General features: G+C 40.2%; 1 protein-coding gene and 1 long non-coding RNA gene across 3 annotated transcripts in view; one reads left to right on the top strand and one right to left on the bottom strand.

The window, feature by feature from the left end:
* The window catches only part of LOC117521145 (serine/threonine-protein kinase tousled-like 1-B), an 82,476-nt gene that overhangs the window by 52,909 nt on the left and 5,111 nt on the right, over window positions 1-24,456 (bottom strand). Inside the window, exons 3-10 of one of the 2 annotated variants that reach the window (XM_034182488.1) lie at window positions 19,467-19,535; window positions 7,083-7,121; window positions 6,904-6,979; window positions 6,777-6,820; window positions 791-880; window positions 590-670; window positions 406-498; window positions 146-256 (exon numbers count right to left, since the gene is read on the bottom strand). In XM_034182488.1, coding sequence (XP_034038379.1) covers window positions 146-256; window positions 406-498; window positions 590-670; window positions 791-880; window positions 6,777-6,820; window positions 6,904-6,979; window positions 7,083-7,121; window positions 19,467-19,535 — 603 coding nt within the window. The remainder of the gene's footprint in view (window positions 1-145; window positions 257-405; window positions 499-589; window positions 671-790; window positions 881-6,776; window positions 6,821-6,903; window positions 6,980-7,082; window positions 7,122-19,466; window positions 19,536-24,456) is intronic. The other variant, XM_034182489.1, reaches the window with a different exon arrangement.
* LOC117521147 lies at window positions 889-9,724 on the top strand. Its single transcript, XR_004563899.1, has 3 exons — window positions 889-1,207; window positions 5,216-5,220; window positions 9,715-9,724. It is a non-coding gene; the product is annotated as an uncharacterized LOC117521147 (long non-coding RNA).

Raw genomic sequence — 24,456 nt, forward strand, 5'->3', positions numbered from 1 at the left:
ACTCAGCAGAGAAGTAAATAATTGTGAGGGGAAAAGTGAATAACAACCAGTAAATAAAGTGAAACAATTCCCCTTTAAATTTCAAATATTCTTTTCAAGCCCAGAAATGTAAACAGGCAACCTTAACTGACAGCAGAGATATTACCTTCTCTATGAGCAATTTTTTGCTCATAGTGATGCACTTGTTTAGCCTCTCTTTGTATTTCTCCAGGAGCTTTTGCTGTTCATCGATCTGTCTCCTCAAGTCACAATTAGCCTGTTAAAAGTGTTAAAAGTATTCAATCTGACTGCATAGGTAAGAACATACTGCGTGTTCAATCTGCAAAGACATGATATACAGTGGCTATATCCTCTGGTCATCCGCTGATAAACTCACAATCACAACAGAAGGTATGTCAAACTCACCCGAAGCAGGTCATCAATTCGTCCTTCTTTCTTTTCAAGATCCAGGCTCTTGTTGCTCTCCAGAGCTGCTAATTTCAGACCCGTCAACTCAGTCTAAGACAGCCATAGTCAGTGATGTATTATGCAATGTACTGTTCAATTTGAAAACAAATAAAGTATGTTCAATTAATGTGCTTTACACTACCTGGACAGACTTGCTGCAGGAAGCTTTAGGATTATGTTCCCCAAAAGAGAGACTTGTGGGAGAGGAGCTATTCTGCCGTATCTACAAGTACAAATGTATTGTTAAGCTTCATAATAACAGGATCACAAATAAACGTAGCAAAACAACACTTTTGAATCCCTTATATAAACATTTAACTATTTTGGCAAGTAATTTACTCACAATGGAACCTGGGCCAGAGTGTGAGTTCTGCGGAGAGCGACGAGCTGATGGGAGGCCTCTAACTGGACTGGAACCGTTTCCACCATGGAACTTGGTAGAAGAAAAAAAATAGAATTAAGAAGCTCAACATAGTTTTATGTAAGAAGTACGTCAGTGCTACACCAGTCGACTACATATTTTATCTGACTGACTCAGACTATCAAAGACAAAGAAGCCTTTGTTTTGATGATAGAAATGGATACAGAATGTACCCAAAAAGATCTTGCATTTTTTTTAAAGGCTCAACAGCTGCACTTGTCTCATGCTGACTGGGCAAGAGTGTGGGCGTATCAGTAGGTTGAGTTTATTTTTAAAATTCTAGGCCAGGGGTGGGCAATAGTGTGCCATGAAGGGCCAAGATGGGGCAGGATTTCCTTGGTACCGTTCACCTCAGCAGATGATTTCATTGATGATCAAGTGTTTAAAAGGCATGAATCATTACTTCCAACTTTTTAAGTTGTGTGAGTCCTGATGTAGCTGATAAAAATAAAATTTGCCATACAGCACCTGAAAAATGCACAAAGATTCAAAGCTATTTTTAGCCATAAAAGTGATGTAGCCTAAAATGGTAAATACCGAGGAGCTGCTGAGGGCCGACACGACGTAATATTTCATGTCGTCTGCAGAGCAAACTGCATCTCTGTTTGTGCAAACCAGGCCGCAGTTTACAGAAGTATGACTTTGAGCATCACGTGTGAAAAAGCGCCCAGCTCTCCACAATTTCTCTTATACTCACTCGACTGGTAAGCACTGAAAGCCGAGATAGGCATGTCCCAACTTGTCCTCTAAAATGGTAAATAGATTGCATTTATATAGTGCTTTTCCACCTCCATCAGATGCTCAGAGCTTTACAATTATGCCTCACATTTACCCATTCACACAAACACACTCGCACATCATGCAGACAATGAAGCACCAGAAAATAGTCCAATTACTCATTTGTTTGGTCCATCCAACAACAACAACAAAACTAGGAAAAAGAAACAACAAGAAAAATTGTCCAAGCTTCACTGATGAAAAGTGGAAAACTAAACAAAAACACAAAACAAATAAACAAAAAACCACAACAAAGTGTCCGAGCTTCACTGTTGAAAAGGAACCCCCCCCCCCCCACACACACACACACACACACAGACACACACACACAAAACAACAAAGTGCCTGAGCTTCACTGATGAAAAGTGGGGGGAAAAGTATCCGAGCTTCACTGATGAAAACTAAAAAAAAATTAAATAAATAAATAAATTACTGGTGCCACAAAATCAGGCAGGCATTCTCTGAGCTAAAAACTTTTTTTTTTTTTTAATACAGTGAGAGTTTTTATAGATGACCTGTCTTTGTTTAGCAGTTCTGTGACACTTGCTGGACTCTGGAGAGACTCGTTTGCTGCCTCGGCGGTTTGGAGTCACAATCCACAAACATGGTCAATTCAAAGCTTTTGGGAGAGGAAACATGCTTTGTTAAAAGTTTTCTCTTGTTCACAGAAGAAAATTTGAGTGGACCAAAGTAATGCACTAATTCTGAAGGTTTGAGCATTAACAGACACACTCGCCAAAAGTCATTATGGGAAATACTGTCATGAAACTGAAATAAACAAAAAATATTTCAAAAGCATTACTTTAAAAGATGTGTGCAATATTTTCACTTTGTAAAAATGACAGAGTTGCCATTAATGTTGATAAACTGTCCAGAATTAGTTTTGTTTATAAATGAAACCACGAGTGAAAAGTGCTTTGCGTTTCATGTCTCCTCCCCACTGTCTGTGTCGTTGCATGTGGAAAGTAAATGACATTCTGTTTTTGGCAGCAGCGGGCAGAGTGCATAAAGACAGAAGCTCTGACTCATTGTTTTCAGTTTGTCATCGCCTTTGAGTTCAACCAGCAGCCCTTCCAGTGGTTAAACTCGAAACTGGCTTATCAGTAGTCGACAGTATAGCAAGTCAATACTAAAAGTCAGTGGTTCGCTGTAACTTCCGATAAAATTTTTTTAGTGGTTTATCTGTTTAGCATAACAAAAGTTAACTTTTCAGTTAGCAGATTAGCAGTTATCAAAGCTAACTTTTTGGTTAGCTGTGTCCACCACTGGTAACAACACACACACACACACACACACACACCAGGATGTTGTTTTTAGTCCTGTGTCCATCAGGGTGTAAACAAATTAACTGGAAGATTTTTGATCCAATTTGGAAGAAACTTGAGGGTCAGCCAAGAACAAAGTGATCTGAGTTTGAGAAAAATAGATTAAAAGTCAAACTCACAGACAGTGTCAAAATTTGGTCCCATTCTTTATATAAAGGAAATATTTAGAGTAGCTTCTTGAAGAAATTCAGTAAAGCTGTGGTTACTATTAAACACTAATATGAAGTCATGCATCACTTTTCTGTTTATCATATAAAATTTGACCTTGGGTGACTGAAAATTCAAACTCAAAATCATTACTTTTAACCAGTGATGCCAGTAACGCGTTACTTAGTAACGCGTTACTCTAATCTGACCACTTTTTTTAGTAACGAGTAATCTAACGCGTTAATCTTTCCAAATCAGTAATCAGATTAAAGTTACTTCTCCATGTCACTGTGCGTTACTATTATTTTTCATTGTGGGTCGATAGCAGCATTAAACTTGGTCCGTGGGCAGGAGGTCGGGGTTCGACTGAACTGCCCACTTTAAGCGAGCTGTGAGCTTTTCATCTGCGTTTTTTTGCAGCTGCTCGACTCGTCCTCACCTCTTAAAGCGCGGTGATCAGCATACCTGCACTGAGCTTTACAAAGACATTTTTATACTTTTTTCCTCCTTTATTTAGAATTCTGAGCTGAGCCGCTCCGTATCGTCTCGTTAAAAACAGCTGATCCTCCGCGACGTGTCAACAACTAACACTATTTTCCACTCAAATGCACCTAAACTCTCTTTCTGAGGACCACATGATGTGAAAACGCAATAAAACTTTCTTACCTGTAAATCTGGTCATGTTTTCTGCATAAATAAATGTAATCCATTCTTTGTGCTCAAACGCCAAAGCAGGGGCGAATCCAGATGGAATGGGGGCGTGGGGCAAGGATGTGCACAACAGTTTTGAAGCCGTTTTTTACTACAACTACTAATATTGCTTAAAATAATAATAATTTCGACAAGTAAAATGTTTAGAGAGAATTTAAATGTTAGAAAAATGTTAGAATTTAATAGTTACATTTATAAAAAATGTAGGTTCGAAATTGCAAGTTTTACTGTTACAGTGCTGTCAACAGTTAAATATGAGGTCAAGAAAGAGGTCTTTATTTTACTTTTTATAAAACAAGTATTTATTTTCATTGAAATCAAGAAAGGGTGACTATAAAGTGAATTTTGGCAAAACAGGTATCATTGTCATGAGTTGTTGTTGAGGTGGCAGAGGGTTGTTGTCGACAGCTGGGAAAAGTAACTAAAAAAGTAACTAGTAATCTAACTTAGTTACTTTTATAATTGAGTAATCAGTAAAGTAACTAAGTTACTTTTTCAAGGAGTAATCAGTAATCAGTAATTGGATTACTTTTTCAAAGTAACTGTGGCAACACTGCTTTTAACATTATTATTTAACATTTGGAAACAATCCAGATCAAACATAGTTTCAGGGTTGCATATTAGTAGAGCTGCCACAAACGACTATTTTGATAGTCGACTAGTCAACGATTATTTTTGCGATTAGTCGACTATCGTACACATACGTACGATAGTCGGACACAGGAGATCATACATAAATTGCAGCTTATCGCATTTTATCGATACCATTATCAATTCCGCTTAGCAATCCAATTCCTTATCGATACCTCCTGTGAATTTTCTGTGGGCTACAAATAGGCTTTACAGGTTTTCTATTTCAACAACATTTTGAGTCTTAAAGTAAATAAATATGAAATTGGTCACTAGATCCTTGATCTCTGGACATAAATAAATTCTACATGGTGGGCCCATGATCTCTGCACATAGATAGAAAAAAAAAAAAAACTGTAGTTTTTGTCAAAAGCATTTCCTTTCAGACATCAACAGCATGGATGTGACTCCATACATCTGAGCTGAGCTCAGCTGGCTGCTGGAGTCTGCAGGTCTGCAGCCATACAGTCTTAGGCTGCTGCACATCAGCCAGGATGTCTCATTTTGGGAAGAAAAAAATTTTTTTTTGATCGATTGCAGTTTATTGTTTGTATTACAACGTTTGGAAAGAGGTGTCATTTGATTTAAATGGTGTTCTATTTCATTCCTCCTGACCGCCAGAGGGCGGTGCTTTAGCACCTGGATAATTACATGTGCGCAGCACAGAGAGGTCGAGAGTATATACCAACAAAGTCACGCCATTGGATGTGACCTGGGTGACGTCACTGGTTGTCTTTATATACCAGACAAACCCCAGCAATCGTTTCTTTTCTACATTCTCGCATTCTGAAGAGGTTGAGAATGCATTTTGCTGTGATTGCCGCTCTCGCTTGTAGCCTCGCAACCCACGTTCGGTTGGAGCTACGTGCACTGCACACGTCCTCCAGAGGCTGCGAGACACGGCTTCATCGTTTTGTCGTGAGTACACCTTCCTTGCCAGGTGCACGCCTTTGCCGCTGCCCTGCTGGGTATTTTTCTCTGTGCACAGTTGAAGTCATTAGCTGCTAGCCGCTAACCCTTTAGCTGTGTTATTTTGACGAAAGCTGGCTACTTCTTTAGTTGTGTCGCTAACCCCGTTAACTACGTGGTAGTGTACTGTGTTGGGCGTGCCATTCCACCAGAGGGATGTCCACCTCCTGAGCTGCACTGAGAGGTGTTCCTTTGAGTGATATTTGTGCTGCTGCTACATGGGCTTCGTCCTGTATCTTCGCCCGCTATTACAGACTGGATGTGGCCACTCCTCCTGCGGTAACTTTGGTGGTGTTGTCTGCCTCCACTCCCCACTGCTGATGCTAGGTGAGGCTGACTCTTCGTGACCTTGTTGGTATTAAATCATCCAGGTGCTTTGGGGATGAAAATTTACAGGGTGATTCCATAATTTTTTCCTCAGAATTGAGTGATTCCATATTTTTTTCCTCTGCTTGGTCTAAAAAAGTAACCGTTACTGACTGCCACAATCTTTTTTTCTTGATTTCTTATAGTGTTTCTTAAAGCCAGAAAGTTGCCATTTGAAATGACTTTAGTTTTGTGTCATGTCTGTGATCTGCTTTTTTTCTACAAAATGAAACAACTGAATGAACATCCTCCGAGGCCGGTGATTCCATAATTTTTGCCAGGGGTTGTAGTTATCCAGGTGCTAAAACAGTGCCCTCTGGCGGTCATCCGGAATTCATAGAACCGTAGTTACATTCTTAACTCTCGATTCGCATTGAAGTTATTAATTCCGAGCAGACTCTATCTTTATAACTTGACTCGGCGGTGCAGCGTTTGGAGCAACAGAACGGAGGACGATTCTCGTTTCTTTCTCACAAAAGACAGGAGTCCCAGTTAGTTACTTTAATCTGCACAAAAGTGACTCACGATTAACATATTTTAATGGCTTTGAGAGGAGATAAGAAGCGGAGTTGCCGCTTCTGAAGATGAGCAAAGCAAAGATCCAACGAAGCAGCAGATCGAAGCACTGTTTCATTGGTTCAAGGTTCAAAGCAAATGACTCGTCGATTACTAAATTTGTTGTCGACGGTTTCAATAGTCAACGTAGTAATGTCTAGTTGACATATTGTGGCAGCCCTACATATTAGGAAAGGAAAGAGTACTTAAATTGTCAGAAATGATCAAATGTCAAAAGTTAGGCAGAACAACATATTTTAATGCTGATATCAATAACAAAATCATTTGCATGACAGTGTCAAACATGAAAAGTGTGCTTGTTGCAATCTTTCCGTTCCCCCTTGTAGCTCCATGAATTTGCTCATTCCCCCACCCACACTCCCATCACATACTGCTCATACAAGTTTGCCTGGGACAGTAATACTTACATCGAAGTAGTCGCTGATCTTGGGCCCACGTGTAGAGGTCTTCCCTGCACAGAAAATGAATAAATAGTATTTAAGTTAAGCTATTAGAATTCACACTTGGCAGATTTTGAGCAAATGTCAACTGTACCTTGACTACTTTCTGAATAGGTCTCAGCTTTTCTTTTTCTCCCTCTAGATGATTCAGAGACCTTCTTCTCTGGGGTCTGTAAAATTATATATAATGAGATGAAAAAGAAGCAAAAATCAGTCTTTTTAATGGAACAAAGCTGTGCTCAGCAAGGAGGAGCAGGAAGATAGATTACATACTGAGTAAGCAGGGGAGCTCCCTCTCTTCAAATCAGAGTTCTACGGATAGAAGAACGGGAGAAGAGGTAGTAGGCGAGAAACGGAAGAGGAGTGCACCCAGCAGTGATTGTGAAAGACCAGTGACAACATGCATCAGATTCCTTGTGAGAAACATGTTTGAAGTAATGCACAAAAGGAAAGGATTTCAATCTAGTAGCACTGTGAGGTAACTAAAGCTCTCAAACATTGGGATAGAAACAGAGATCTGGCTCCAAATTGCTGAATTCATAAGAAACATACACCTCTGAGTTTAAAATTTATCAATGCAAGAGTATTTTTTATACATTTAAAAAAAAACATATGCATCGTGATGTCAAATGCTGTGGCTAACAACAAGATCCATCTACATATTACACTGCTGGAAACTTGCAACAAGGAGGAGTCATGGAGGAGATAAAGTGATCCAAATTGCTCCTCAAACATGTCATTCCCTGTGCAATAATTTGGTCACAATGATGACAAATGAGCTCTCAATCAGTTGGTGAGGTTTAGATCAAAATGGCACCCTGTGTTTGGGTCCACACCTTCATGTTTTATTAAGCAGAATTAAAGAGAGCCTGGATCCTGGATATTACTAACAGGTAACCACAGAGGTGGGTGGCTGGATGGGGGGGGGGGGGGGGGGGGGGGGAACTAGAGCAGACATCAAGTTCATTTCCCCAGTATTTTCTTCTGCCATCTTGTACGAGGAATTGCCATAATTTTCCAAGCTTTTGTAGTCAATCTGCTCTTTAATGAACATTAAACTAACTTCTACATTAGGTAAGTGATTTGAAAATAGACCAAAAATATTTATCACTATGATCGCTTCAAACTTTCATTTACCCATTATCAGCCAAGCAATGTCAACAGGACTGTTATGATTCATATTGTGAACCTAAAGCATATAGTATAGTTTGCCACTGGAGAAGATAACTGGCTGTCCCCACTGATCTGTAAATAACACTGGATATCTCACTGGCCCACACACAGGCTATGTTACGCCAAAATGGAGTAAATTCATTTTTTCCCCTCAAACTTCTACTCATAACACCCCATAATGACAACATGAAAGAAGTTTTTTTTTTTTTTTTGCAAATTTATTAAAAATAAAAAAAACATGAAATCACATGCACATATGTATTCACACCCTTTGCTCAATACTTTGTTGATGCACCTTTGGCAGCAATTACTGGCTCAAGTCTTCTTGAATATAATGCCACAAGCTTGGTGCACATCTTTGGCCAGTTTTGTCCATTCCTCTTTGTAGCACGTCTCAAGCTCCATTCGGTTGGATGGGAGCGTTGGTGCACAGACATTTTCAGATCTCTCCAGAGATGCTCAATCATTTTCAGGTCTGGGCTCTGGGTGGGTCACTCAAGGATATTCACAGAGTTGTCCTGAAGCCTTTGATATCTTGGCTGTGTGTTGAGGGTCACTGTCTTGCTGAAAGATCAACCATCACCCCAGTCTCAGGTCAAGAACATTATGGAACAACTTTTCATCCAGGATGCATCAGTACATTGCTGCATTCATCTTTCCCTCAATCCTGCTGCTGAAAAACATCCCCACAGCATGATGCTGCCACCACCATGCTTCACTGTAGGGATTGTGCCTGGTTTCCTCCAAACATGACACCTGGCATTCACACCAGAGTTCAATCTTTGTCTCATCAAACCAGAGAATTTTGTTTCTCATGGCCTGTGAGAAACTCCAGGTGGGCTGCCATGTGCCTTTTACTAAGGAGTGGCTTCCGCCTGGCCACTCTACCATACAGGCCTTATTGGTGGATTGCTGTAGAGATGGTTGTTGTTCTCCTCTCTCCACAGAGGAATGCTGGAGCTCACCCCTGATCGCTCAGTTTAGACAGGCAGCTAGCTCAAGGAAGAGCCCTGGTGGATCCGAACTTCTTCCATTGACTGATGAAGGAGGCCACTGTGCTCATTGGGACTGTCAAAGCAGCAGAAATGTTTCTATACCCTTCCTCGGATTTGTGCCTTGAGACAATCCTGTCTCTGAGGTCTGCAGACAATTTCTTTGACTTCGTGCTTGGTTTGTGCCCTGACATGCACTGTCAACTGTGGAACCTTATATGTAGACAGGTGTGTGACTTTCCAAATCAAGTCAAATCAACTGAATTTACCCCAGGTGGACTCCAATTAAGCTGCTGAAACATCTCAAAGATTATCAGTGGAAACAGGATGCACTTGCGCTCAATTTTGAGCTTCATGACAAAGGCTGTGAATACAACCCCTGGCAAAAATTTTGGAATCACCAGCCTCGGAGGATGTTCATTCAGTTGTTTAATTTTGTAGAAAAAAAGCAGATCACAGACTTGACACAAAACTAAAGTTATTTCAAATGGCAACTTTCTGGCTTTAAGAAACACTATAAGAAATCAGGAAAAAAAAATTGTGGCACTCAGTAACGGTTGCTTTTTTAGACCAAGCAGAGGGAAAAAAAAATATGGAATCACTCAATTCTGAGGAAAAAATTATGGAATCATGAAAAACAAAAGAACGCGCCAACACATCACTAGTATTTTGTTGCACCACCTCTGGCTTTTATAACAGCTTGCGCTCTCTGAGGCATGGACTTAATGAGTGACAAACAGTTTATTGATGATGTAATGACAGCCATCTCCCCAGTGCCTTTACCTGACATGCAGCCCCATATCATCAATGACTGTGGAAATCTACATGTTCTCTTCAGGCAGTCATCTTTATAAATCTCCAAAAGTTCCAGCATCATCACCTTGCCCAATGCAGATTCGAGATTCATCACTGAATATGACTTTCATCCAGTCATCCACAGTCCATGATTGCTTTTCCGTAGCCCATTCTAACCTTGTTTTTTTCTGTTTAGGTGTTAATGATGGCTTTCATTTAGCTTTTCTGTATGTAAATCCTATTTCCTTTAGGTGGTTTCTTACAGTTCAGTCACATACGTTGACTCCAGTTTCCTCCCATTCGTTCCTTAGGGTGATTCCATAATTTATTCCTAAGAAATGTGTGAGTCCATATTTTTTTCCCTCTGCTTGGTCTAAAAAAGTAACCATTACTGACTGCCACAATTTTTTTTTTCTTGATTTCTTATAGTGTTTCTTAAAGCCAGAAAGTTGCCATTTCAAATGACTTTAGTTTTGTGTCATGTCTGTGATCTGCTTTTTTTCTACAAAATTAAACAACTGAATGAACATCCTCCGGGGCAAGTGATTCCATTATTGCCAGGGGTTGTATTTATGTACCTGTGATTTGCAAAAAATCCCCCCCCCCCCCCCCCCCCCCAAAAAAAAAACTTTTTCACATCATCATTATGGGGTATTGTGTCTATAATTTTGAGGGGAAAATTAATTTCATCCATTTTGGAATATGGGTTATAAGATTTAAAAAAAGTGGAAAAAGTGAAGCGCTGTGAATAATTTCCAGATGCACTGTATTTTAAGCCATAACGTTGTGAAAAATTGTAGGTGGGGTTGCTTTGAGTGACAGGTTGTGTGTGCCATAAACCAAGTCCACAGCCCTGCTAGCTAAGACCACTAGCAGTGGCTGCTCTGTGCTGTGTACAGACTGTGACTATCTTTTCTGAGCATTTTTTGTTTTTTGCAAACATCTGTAATAATGGGGTTTGTTTTGCAGTAAATTGTCCAAACAAACCATCTATTAAGTCTGTACTCCAATACTTTCCACTGAATAAAATTTTATTTAATCATTTAATTTGCATGTTAGTACTGTTAGCAAGTATCAGTAGCTTTGTGATGTTAGCTCCACTATTATTCCATGGTTAATGAGGGAACAAGCTAATCAGAATTTTTAATACCCGCACTCAAGCCACCAGTCAAGAAATCCACTTCATAGTACACGAAAATAGTGTTCAATAAAATACCCAAATCAAGGATAGTCTGGTAGCGTTAGCTTGTTTGGTAACTGAGATGCTTCACTCATCCAGCTGAGGTCAGGCAGGGTCTTGTTCGCACTTGATTCCTTTACCCATGTCTGGGTTGGTCAGAACTTAAATAGTAAATAGACTGCATTTATATAGCCCTTTTCCATCAGAATCAGAAACTCAAGGCGCTTTACAATGATGATTCCTCACACTCATAAGCTGATGTCAGGGTGCTGCCATGGCAGGCGCTCACTAAACAAAGGGAGCAACTTGGGGATTAAGGACCTTGCCCAAGGACCCTCAGTGATTTTCTGGCCTGACGGGGATTTTAACCGAGGATCCTCTGGTCTCAAGCCCTCCACTTAAACACAAGACCATCACCTCCCTTTCATGCACCTCCAGCTACATACAGTAGCTTAAATTCAGGCAGCGTAAGCAATGCAAATATGGCGACATTCAGAATTACAATATTTGAGCTTCAAAACCACTCTTCAGAAAACCTATAGGTGATGTCATGGAGGGCTTTTCCAATATATGTGCAATGTGTACAATCTTCATTTTAAAAATTGCTTTATATTTAGTGAAGATGCACGTTTACCTCGACAGGCATCCTCTTCATGCAACCAGACACTTCTAATGACATTTTCACCTGTTCAATAGCAACAAGAAGCTGTGACTATGAAGACAGTGTTTTTTAGCTTGCCCTGTACAATTATGTAGCCATTTAGCCCATTACAGTATTTGTGTTGTAAATCAATACTGCAGCCATTAAAATAATTTTGACCTGTGTGAAAAGATTAACACAAAAACATTAAACAGTCCAGATTGATAAATCTCTTCTGCTAAAAATAGAAGAATGTGGGATGACTGTCCTAAAATTAGGGGGGCAGGTGCTGCTTTGCTGACATGTCAAAGTCACACAATATTCTATGTGATTACTTTTATTATGACAGTGATGAAATTGGGCCACGAGGAAAAAAAAAAAAACGTTTTGGCAAGGGCCAAAAACCCGAAGCCCCTGGTGAAGGGGTCTATATTTTGGGGGGGGGGTCAGGTCAATATTTCCACCCCAGAAAAGAGTCTTTTCACACAACTTGCATCGTCACGATCGATTTCTATTTAATCCACCATTTAATCCCATGAGCTGTTCTCAGCAGCCGCCATCTTGCTTTGTGTTATTCTGCATCGTCAGACATTAGATTAAATAGAAATCTATGATGCGCTGACCTAAACTTGGGTTAAAGTGATCTGAAAATGCTGTTTTGTGCAGCGTTCAGGTGCTGCGACAAGCTGACAAAGGAGCATCAGCTGGTTAAATAAATGTTAAATAAATAAAAAATAAATTATGGCATGGGCTTTCATAAGTGTGCATTATATGTAATATAAATGATGTGGGGGTAATGACTAAAACTGCTGAACAAATGTTAGAAAATGATTTATTTTTGTTGTGTTGATCTGTATTCTGCAAAGTAGTGACTTCAGTTTTACTGCCTGAATGCTTTGTTGTGATAAATATCTCACCATTCATTTAGCGATTCAATTAGAAGTCTCACAATATCCACGAATGAGATTAATTTCTCGATGATATACTCCATATTCCAGTGAAGTGGCTTTGGATTTCTTTCAACTTGGTCCAGAAATTAATAAATAATCTTACTTTCACCCTGGCTGGCGTGGCTGTTTCATTTTATTTATTTGAAATTTTCACAGAGAAGCGCTGCGTAAAAGTGGCGCTGCGGGTGTTATTTACTATCTGCTTCACAACATCTGGACTGGAACTAACAAATTCATTCAAGGTGATGGTCTAGTGGTTAAGGCGTTGGGCTTGAGACCAGAAGATCCTCGGTTCAAATCCCAGCCTGACTGGAAAAATCACTAAGGGCCCTTGGGCAAGGTCCTTAATCCCCTATTGCTTCCGGTGTGTAGTAAGCGCCTTGTATGGCAGCACCCTGACATCGGGGTGAATGTGAGGCATTATTGTAAAGCGCCTTGAGCGTCTGATGCAGATGGAAAAAGCGCTATATAAATGCAGTATATAAATCTGAACAGCATCTAAAAAATAATAATAAATAAATAAATGCAGATTGAAAGCTTACCAGCTAACGACTCAACATTTTGGTCGTTTTGGTCAAACCTCCCCCATTTGAATTTATTCCTGATGAGCTTTAAATCATCTCCCTATAGCAGAACAATATTTCATCAATTTGTTTTGCAGTTTCAACATGACACGGAACTCATTTTAAAATCTATAACGGCATTTCTCATTCACTGCTGTGTGGTTGAGCGGTGGTGCCGTGTTACATTATCCTTCAATCTCCTATCAGAACTTGAAGATGTGAGACTTACTTAGGGATACACCGATCCACATTTTTTTTAACTTCTGATCCAATCCCGATACCTGAATTTGGATATCTGCCAATACCGATACTATTCCGATACCAGACCTGTTTGCTTTAATACTATTATTATCATTAATGTTGATTTTATGAGGATATTTTGTTTTCCCAGTTACAAAGCTTCATGATGAAGTGTTTAGAGGAGAATTTTCTTAAAAAAAAAAAGACCTGTAAGTTCAGCTACCATTTTCCAGAAGGTACACCTAAAAATGGAAGCCAAGATTTGATGTTTTGGTGAAAGAATTAAGTACTTTTATTTATAGACTTATTTTTAAAGACTTAAAAGAGAAAAGACAGCGCTCTCTCTCTCAGTCTCTCTCTCCTTCTCAATTTCAGTGGAGCTTTAACGACATGGGAAACGTGTTTACATTGTCAAAGCAAATGTTACAGTAAAAATTAAGTTCTCGCTCTCCCACTCTCTCTTGCTCCCTCTCTCACTGGCTCTCCGTCCGTTTACTCGCTCCCTCTCTCTTCCTCTCTTGATGTCTATCTTTCACTCACGTACCATTTTCCTGCTGAGCAAACTTGGAACTTTTTGGAAACACAAAGCCTTTCAACTGTAAAATAAATTATGAATTTCTAAATGTATCATCAACGATGGATGCTCACGCAATAAACTCTGGATTAATGCTGAAGGACTTTGAGGGAAATTTTTTTGTCATTCAGTGAAGAGAAAGTGAAGCTCTGTGCTCTGAGCTGCTGTTTCATAGTAATTCACAGCCTTGGGAGGCTGAAGTGGCAGATTTTTTCAGCAACAATTCAGTTTATTTTTTGGAAAATCCATGCTCGGCAGCACAGACAATTTGAACCCGAGAGCCAGGAGGAAATTTGCCACTACCTGTGGCTTAGAACACTGTGGAACAAACAGCTTGGCTTCAGCTCAGAAACATCCCCCTCCCCCCTTCATGCTCAGCAGTAAACACAGCAGAGAACCAGCAGCAGTCGAGAGGTTTCACAGACGTGGCTTCTCTCTGGTATCGGATAACGCCGCAGGTTGTATCTGTATTTTCCAATACTTGAATTACGTTGGTATCAGAAGCCAATTCCAATACTGGATTGGAGCGGTCATCATCTTAGATTTAATATCCACTGTGATGTCTCAGAGATGTTTCTAAACAATTTTACAATACAAACATTGTGAAGACAGACTAAATCCAATGTGGGCCAGGAAAACAGAAATAACCCTTCTTTATTGGCAGTTTGCAAACCAACACAGTGCATTACCGCCACCAACTGTTTGGGTGTGGAGAATTAAGGGATTCTGATGTATGCTATCAAAAATAACCTGGAAACATTCAACACATCAAGTAAAAACCTGGATTTCCAGGAATTCCTGGAAAACTTCCATCACTGTTATGGTTATGTAAACAGTGCCTGTGCATTCACCAATTAGAACCATTGTAATTGGATTCCATTCAGACTGGAGCCCTTCATGCAAATGTACCGAGAACAACCCCTTCATAACATTATGAATGTGCTGGAAATACAGCACGTACCTCCATCAGCGATTCACTCTATGCACATGCTGACGTGAGGTTCGCTCGTGCACATCGGTTGAGCACTCAGTGTTGTGTCACAGTAAGTAGCCTGTCACTGTTATGTGTGGAGTTAAATGAGTGTGAGCTTGAGGGGAAAGAATGCTGCAGCTGACAAAACAGAATTAACCTAATCATCTGCTGTGGAAGTAAAGGCTTTAGTTTTAAGGATTTCAATGTTCAAAAATGTAAAAATAATTTGCTTTACAAACAAAACCAATTATTGTGAAATTTGATTTGTTATTGCTTATATCTCTGTGTAGTAAACTGAACTGTTAAGTTAAAACTCTCAGAGATATAAACCAATGAGCCTTCATTTATTTTACATTTTAATCTTGTATCATTTACACGTGGTTACTGAAGCAGTTGTCTCATACTAGTCATCATCTTACACCAGATAATGTGTTTACGATTTGATTTTGATTGCTTTGCACTCTTCTCAAATTTTTTTCAAAAAATGTTTAGTTTACTTGTAAAATAAGTTATCAATATAAAGTATACAATGATCTAACACTGCTATATAAATGTAAAGGATTGCACAGACATACAGCGGGTAAATTATTCTTTCAAATGTGCAACCATGGTACAGTACTAGCCATGCAGCTCCCAGAAGCTTTGTTTCTACTGCAGTTGCTAGGTTTGCAAGTCTGTGTAATCATCAATTAAAAATAAATAAATAAATAAATAAATAATAAAAACAATAGTTTTCACAACAATCTCTGGCGCGAAAGCACCATAGGTGTTTTTTTTTGTGCATTTTTGCTGGGCTTTTATTTGGTTGTGTCTTCTGAGTGTCAAGCTTGTGGGCCTGACAGGTTTTCTACAGGGCACCTGTGCAGCCAAAACACCTCCAATCTATCAACTAATAAACCTGCTGTACATCTGTCCTTTAATCCATTACTTACCAGTCAACCACTGTGTTCCTGAACCCAGCTCCACTAAGTTTGTCCATATCCTTTAATATTACAACCAGAACATGAATTTCCATCTACTCCAGTCTTCCTCAAGTGCTGGCTTTTTCTGTAGAAAACTCTGTTCCTTCAGTGGGTTGCTGTGCGTGTCACCTCCATTCCAAACTGCTTTGCCTCACATGCACCTGCCGGTTTCCAGCAACCTAACTACCACAGCAACTCTGTCAACTCCACCTCAACTCTTTTCACAAAGGCTTGTCAATTACATAATTTTTATCCTCAAGTTTCTGCGTAGCATGTGCACTCCAAGAGCTCCAGCTGCCTCTCGTTACAACAGTGAGGGAAAAAACAGCGCGAAAGAGAGACACAAACTAGTGCTGCACAATTAATCAGAATCGCAAAAGATGTGATGTCATCCAGTGTGATTGTAAAGCTGCAAAAGGCTGTGAATCATTTTCATGCAATGTGCTGTGCCCCACTGTAGTCTGGATGCACACCATTAAAGTGCAAATGTTTTTGTCCCCCATCAGATGCCGTTACTTATGCTTGTTTGGTGAAGAATGATAAATGTCTTTGATGCCGAGTTTACTTACATCAACATGTGAAGGATTCCAGCTCCATGTGTACATGCATGAAACAGCTGCCTGTCATTGTTCTCAATGGATGTACTTTGCTAGTCATTTTCATGTAAAAGTACAAGTGCCATGGATAGATGGTGAAAGTGTGCACTGTGCTCCCGAACAATGGCACTTAAATCCACATTTTGACAATAATTAGAACCCCACTATTTTTATTTTATTGGGGGGGGGGGGGGACTGATACGCTACTGCTATTAGGGAGTTAAAAAAATTACAGTACAAATACATCTCCTAATACAAACATAAATTATCAAACCCTTATGACAAATAACTGTAATTGAGGTTTGATGTTTTATAATTTAAATATGAACTTCACTGTAAATAACCGTACATGTAACCAACAACTGAATAACACACATTACGCTGCATTCACCCGGATTAGCAGTCGCAGTGTCGCGTCACTCAGCATTTGCATAAAATACACACAGCAACAACTTGTCTCTTGTGACTCTAAAAATGAAGTTGACTACATTTTGTGTGTGGGATCGTGTATGTGTGTTTGCTTGGCCTTTGGGTTTGGGAAGCGGTTGGGGTGGTTGTTGACATGCAGCTGGAACATGAAAAATGTGGACTAAATGTATAAGCTATAAGCTATTTTGTTTGACTGCACGTCAGATTTTGTTTGACAAAAGAAGAAAGTTCAATAAATAAAGTTGGAAATAAAAAAAATAAAAAAATGAAGTTGATAGTGAAACTGACTGAAAATGAATGGCACCTGGTCATTGTGCCTCCATCTAGCTCAGCTAATGTGACCACAGGATGATGGTGTCACAGCCATGCTTGAAAGCATTGCAAGTAATCCTGTCGGAACACCCTCTTCTAGACAAACTATGTCATGACACCATTTCATCCATCCATTTTCTTCCGCTTTATCCGGAGTCAGGTCGCGTGGGCAGCAGCTCAAGCAAAGCCGCCCAGACCTCCCGATCCACACACACCTCCCCCAGCTCCTCCGGGGGAACCTCAAGGCGTTCCTAAGCCAGCCAAGAGATGTAATCCCTCCAGCATGTCCCAGGTCTTCCCCAGGGCCTCCTCCCAATGGGACGTGCCCGGAACACCTCTCCAGCGAGGCGTCCAGGGGGCATCCGGAAAAGATACCCGAGCCACCTCAACTGACTCCTTTCGACGTGAAGGAGCAGCGGCTCGACTCCGAGCTCCTCCCAAGTGACCGAGCTCAATCCGGTCCGATACAGCGACCGCATCACTGCAGATGCTGCACTGATCCGTCTATCGATCTCACGCTCCATCCGTCCCTCACTCGTGAACAAGACCCCGAGATACTTAAACTCCTCCACTTGAGGAAAAGGACACTCCACCGACCTGAAGAGGGCAAAGCACCTTTTTCCGTTCAAGAACCATGGCCTCGGATTTGGAGGTGCTTATTTTCATCCCGGACGCTTCACATTCGGCTGCAAACCACCCCAGTGCACACTGAAGGTCCTGATTTGACAAAGCCAACAGAACCACATCGTCCGCAAACAGCAGAGACAAGATTCTGTGGTTCCCATTACCATTTCATACCTGCAAAAATAATGCTGATACAGATATGGTTGTGAAAGGCTATCAGCAGCCAACCAATAAATCAGTCGGGCTCTAATAATAAACTACATTACCTATCAAAATTCAACTTTTACTGAAACTTTTCCCTAGTACAACAAATTTTCACAGGTCTAAAAATAATAATGTATGAATAACTCCACTTGTAATTAAAGCCCCGTTTACACATAGACGGTTTTGTCGGCGGGTAGTTCGTAGACCGAAGTTCGCGGTAGTTCCGGCTGTTTTCGCGGTGGAAAGGGGCAGAGCATTTCGCCGGCATTTTGATCGCCGTACTAGCCGCAAATACGCGGATAAAACGCCGCTAAATCCGCCGAATAAAGCGGCGTTTTGACGCCGTAGCATCCGGCACACGTCAGGCAATGGCGGTTAATACCCAGTTCTATCCTTTACAATCGCAGGTTAAGACGCGCATGAGAACGACGGTGTTCTGCTGCTGCCGATAATGCCCTGTGTACCGCTGGTTTTATCCAGGCAAATCCTGCGTTACTCCAGGATCTTTTGCATATAGGCACCGCCCCCAGAGTATAATAAGCTGAAGCAGCAGGAATACATGCCTCTGTCACTGCAGGGGGAGGGAGATCATCCTCAGCCTTTTCTTCTCCTTCCTTTCCCCCTCCTCATCGTGTTGCTCTGTCTCCACCACAGGCCTCCCCTCTGCTTCTGAACCAGACCTCTTGGTAAGTCCTTGCCACTGCCAATTTACTTTTAGGAGGCATACTGGAGCTTCTCTGCAAAAATATCTGGAGCTGGCCGCGAGTGAGAGGCCTGCATGCAGCGCGCTAGCGTTTTAATACAGACCACCGCCTATCGGCCTTTTGGAACACCGGGAGGTACTGTCCGCTAGTGCCGCCGTTTTGTCTGCTTCTGTCGCCGGTTAAAATGCCCTTGAGGACGCCGATGTGGGCTCTATCGCCGTTTTACACGCCGTTGGTTAGGGATACAACGGCGGCCGCCAATTACGGCGGTGTAAACTGCGGCACTACAGGAAGGGGCAGGATGAAACGGCGATTAAAAAGTATCAAACGCCGTTTTTCGCGTTGTCTCCATCGTCACGCGAATTCTCCGGGAGCGCTCCCGGAATTATTCGACATGTTGAATAATTTTTTCGACGATTCCCGGTAAAGCCGGAACTAAGCCACGCCCCCTAGTGCCAGCATTAACAACGGCGTTTGATCCTTAAGACGGCAAAAAACTCTTCCGGGACGCTTCCAGGAGCTCTTACCATCTATGTGTAAACTGGGCTTAAGAAGCAATTTGTACCAAGTGTCACTTTCAAAAAAGAAAGTAATCAAGATCAATAATCAGTATCAGAAAGTAGAAGAAAACAGCTTGGTGCATTCCAAAGTACTTGTGGTCAATGTGAGTAAACACAAATGATTACTTATTGTAAGCACATAACTAATCCATATTTAGAGCATAAATGACTGTGCAGGCATTTTACCTCAGACTCCTTGTCACTTGATGAACCTAGACTGCCAAAGCTGTGGTTAGAGGACTCGTTAGCCATACCCTAAAAATAATGAGAATCCAAAATAAATAAGTAAGCACACAGGTAAAAACTGGATATTATTTGCATGTGAGTGATGCAATCAATGGGCTGTGCCCTCTGAAAAAGTAAACAGTGAATCAAAGTGTAGAGGCAGGTCACATCTACCAGATCTGATAGGAATCCAGCTCTTGTGGTATTAGGTGTGTCACTTGGCTCTTTTCCATTGCAAGAACTTTTTAAGAAAACCAGAAAGCTCAGTAGAAGTTCCAACTACATCAGCATTTTAATCTACTGGAAACTAGCTTCTGTTTTGAGATCCAAGCAACCCTAAAACATGTACAATTCAGACACATGATTCATTCAGAGTCAAGAAAGCAAATGTTATGGCCAATGGCAATCGTGTAAATTAGAATGATTTTTTTACACCACATTTACAGCCATCATTAAATTGTGTTTTTGGTAACTGGATTGCAATTGTGCTTGATCACATCAAATGACTGTGATTCGACTGGCCAAACCACCTCTGGAAGAAGTCAGGAACACATTGTGACCACACTGTACACCAGGGAAAACGTAATTTTTTCTCAAAAAGAAGCAGCGTTTGTGAATGTGAAGGAGCAAAGCAATTGAGCCGGGGAGAGTGTTCAGGAGACTAGGGACTTTTTGTAATAAATTACCTTAAAATTGTGCATTCTTGTGAATTCTGAAATGTCAACATGTAAATAAACAAAAACAATGCACTGCAACTACAAGTAAATTCATCCAACATGAATGACAAGAGATGTAATCAAACTCAAAAATGTTTAATGAAAAAAGAAAGTTTACACTGACACACTGTCAGACTGTGTTCCAGTGCTTGATGGCAGCTCTGTCCATCACTTGAATAAAACTACTACATGTAGGATTTGAACATGGCAGCAAATGCTATATCCATCCAATAATAATCTGTTTTTAACCTTTTAAACATTATTTATGACCTATGTGTAATAACATCGAATGACACAGAATAGAACATCCATCTATTTTCTATACTCCAATCAAGGGTCATGGGGGCGCTGGAGCCAATCCCAGCAGTCATAGGGCGTGAGGCTGGGTACACCCTGAACAGGATAACAGTCTGTCGCAGGGCATGAAAAACAACTAAATAGTGAGATTTGCATCATATTTAGCTTTATCTTAAATTGGCTAATGTTGTGGCTCTTACAACTGATTAAAAACAAATCTTGAATTTTTTTTTTTTTTCAAATTTGCATAAGCCTATTGATGTTTGAAAAGGGCCTATCATATGTCGAAAATGGCCCATTATGTTAGGCAATGGCATTGGCCTTAAGCCATGCTGAATATTCTTGAGAATTAAAAGTTCATTGTGCTTTGAAAGGATATACTTGCATTTTTACACTCTATTATCATTATATCAATGACATAAAACGGTCTTAAAACAATGTGGATAATATTGTGATATTAAAGGATTATTAACTGAGGGCGAGGTCTCTACATGAAAAATATCAGGCTGAGGTGCTGACAGTACGGGCCAAGCGTTAGCAAGGTCCGTGTGAAAATCACAAACGTCTGATATTTCCATACAGACTGAGCAAGCGAGGTTAATAATTTGTTTATTATATATATATATATATAAATAAACAAACACACAAACTTACAGTATAGCCTGAACATGAAAGCTGGTGACGGTTTTGGGCTCACAGTCAGACCCGTTTGCTTCACCTCCATGAAGCAGGGCTGTACGCTTAGCTTTTTCACTAGGAGCACAGGTGCTCCTAAATGAAAAAATTTAGGAGCACAGATAAAAATTTAGGAGCACTGTGAAATTTCTTGATACAATTTTATTAATAACGCAAAGACACATACTGTACAGAGAGTACCTTTTCTACACACACATGCACATTTTATATGATTCTAATGTATTTATTTCATTGTTTTTTACTTCCTTTTCTATCACTATTTACATCATTGCTTTTGTCCATTTCATTACTTTTTGCTGTGTATTTCTTGTATTATTTTAAACCCTCACACACACATAACATCCCCGTCCCACTTTTTATACTCAGGTCGCCTGCTACGCTTAGCTACATTCAACCAACGGTCCACAGCACACACTCTCTCACACACACACACTCTTGTCGATTTGTACAGATGTGGGAATGGTTTTCTCTACGGGATATACAGTGGTCCCTCATTTATCGCGGGAGTTCCGTTCTAAAAATAGCCCGCGATAGGCGAAATCCACGAAGTGGCCAGCGTTATTTTTTTACAATTATTATAGACGTTTTAAAGCTGTAACACCCCTCACTACACACTTTATACACTTTTCTCAATCAGGCATGAACATTTTCTCACTTTTCTCTCGTGTGTAAACACTCTCAAAGTTCAAACCTGAGTAGAAAAATCTCGGCCCCCCCACTCCCCAATTCAAGGTGGTACCTATGCTTGCTCCCCATGTTGAAAATATACCCCCTATCTAGGGAAAACCTTCAGACAATCACCCCCCTATCATGGGATTTTTTGCATGATATTTTTTTATAATTTTATTTTTTACTGGGGTCTGACGAAAAACTACCCCCTTTTTCGAAAATCTCAGGAGATGGTTTGAAAATAGGGCTGCCACAAACGACTATTTTGATAGTCGACTAGTCAACGATTATTTTTGCGATTAGCCGACGAGTCGGATCATACAGAATTTCCTAAATGAAGGTCTGCAGCATTTTCAGAGAAACGTCGGGATGAAAACATGAACATTTCCAATCAGTGACTATTTCTTAGACTTCATTTACATCAATCATTCAGAAATACAGTGTGGTACTTTATAGTAAATCTGTGTCAGGTAGGCAGTTCTCAAAAACTAAATGTCCGTTGCTGGAAGGAGACAAGTGAGGGAAGCCACCAAGACAACTCTGCAACATTTTTATTTTTATCTTCATTTTACTTATAGTTCCAACTTTTTCTGATTTGTGGTTGTTTCTGTTGCATTTCTGAAATTACAGAACTGCTTTAAAGAAAAGTGTGAACATTTTATTGTGTTTTAAAACTTTGTGGCGCAAATGCAAACACCAAACTCTTATAAAGAGGAAAAAATACCTGGACATGTGCAGGAAAACTGATATATAAACTGAACAGAACAATGCAGGCTGATTTGACTCCCCATATTTTTTGTATAAATAAATCAGAATAAAATAAGAGGTAACTCACTTTGAAATGAATAAAACATATAGCTGCAGCTGATAATAACTTTGGAAAATAACAAAAATCAGCAGCTTGTATTTTTATTCTGACTCCAGTTCATTTAGTGTGATGAAGTCATTTATTTCTCCTCATCGCTTAAGATTGAACAAATAAATACCTTTGGAAAATAGCAGCTGTTAAAGTTCAGAGTTCTCACCTGCTTTTTGTGATCTGTGCCTCTGAACATCACTGCAGCAGGGTTTTATTTTTTATCCAGTGTTTGCGTAATTTTTCCTCAGTTCATTCATATATTCTCATTTTTTAAGGATGTTTTTAAGGATATTTGACCGTTTATTTCATCTCATGATCTCATAAATTCAGTATACGACGCGCACATGGGGTGAACAGGTCGGTGCCGTCAGAAAAACACCGGTAGAGAAAGAGCAGAGAAAAGTAGTTTGTTTTTTTTGTTGCTGTTTTGTTTTTTTTATGTTCACTCGGGTTAAAATCCTCTCTCCCTGCTCCGCGCTCGCTGTGTCACGTGCACTGATGGTTCTCAGCAGAATGTAACGTCTGGTGCCTCCATTCGCAGTCTGCAGCGAGTTGACGCCGCGCGCGTGCGCACACACACACACACACAGCTCCTCCGGTAAACTGCGCATTTTAGACGGCTTTGAACAAGACGGCCACTGTTTTAATCAGCCGTCTTATCCAAGTTTGAACATTCAACTGACGGCAGGACAGCTCGATAGGCCGCGAAAGGTGAACCGCGTTAGCGAGGGACCACTGTATTTATTTTAGGAGCAAAATGAGAATGAAAGGGTTGAAATACATTCTCGCACACGTGCGCCCGTTTTATTTTTTTTCCTCACACAATCAAATTTTAGGCGCAATATGCGAGCAAAATGCTCGCACTGTACAGCCCTGTGAAGAATTTGCTAACAGATGGTCTGGTCGTTAGCTGGTAAGCTTTCAATCTGTACGTTTTTTCCGATGCCGTTTAAATGTTTATGGAGTATGTTCATGTCCGACTTTCATGTTTTTAGCTTTCTGGTTTATAACGAATGTGATACATGTTCCGGACTGACTGACATGCTAACCGGTCTGATATGAGAAAATATCAGACCGAAAATCAGCCAATCAGAGCGCATGTAGTGTTGCAGCCATATAATAATATCATTTATCGTGATATTTTCAGAGGCAATACTATGTTGCCTAACAAATTTTTTTTAGCAGAACAGGCTTAATTTTCACAGTCTGTGGCTCAACAGCCATGCAGAATAATTCCACTGAATTTTGATGACCATACAGTTTTTTTTTCCTGACAGAAAAGTGCTGAAATGACAACAGAGAAATGAGTCATCTCAGCGCTTTCTCAAAGCTAAAAAGTGTTGATCGTGGGGATTTGTTTCTATAAACAATAAATAGCAAACCACTAGCTTATAACAAGGGATGGGAATTTTTCAGTATCTCACGATTCGATTCAAAACAATTTTCGATTCAAAAACCAAATTTTAGATTCTAAAACAATTCAGTACAATGAGCTACTCAAGTATGCTGCAGTGTGCTAAGAAAGGAGGTGTGGCAAATGATGCCATAAAAGTAAAGTGTGTCTACAAGTATGTAGTTTTATATTTTAAAAAGGCAATGTAAACAAAAGCAAAGCTACGAATAAAGTTATTAATTTTCAACGACACTGTCGGGGCGGAAGTCTTTTGAAATGAAACAAGCAGTGAATATAGTTATTGGTTTTTTGTTTTTTACA

Source organism: Thalassophryne amazonica, chromosome 12 (genome assembly GCF_902500255.1).
Source record: "Thalassophryne amazonica chromosome 12, fThaAma1.1, whole genome shotgun sequence".
NCBI lineage: Eukaryota > Metazoa > Chordata > Actinopteri > Batrachoidiformes > Batrachoididae > Thalassophryne > Thalassophryne amazonica.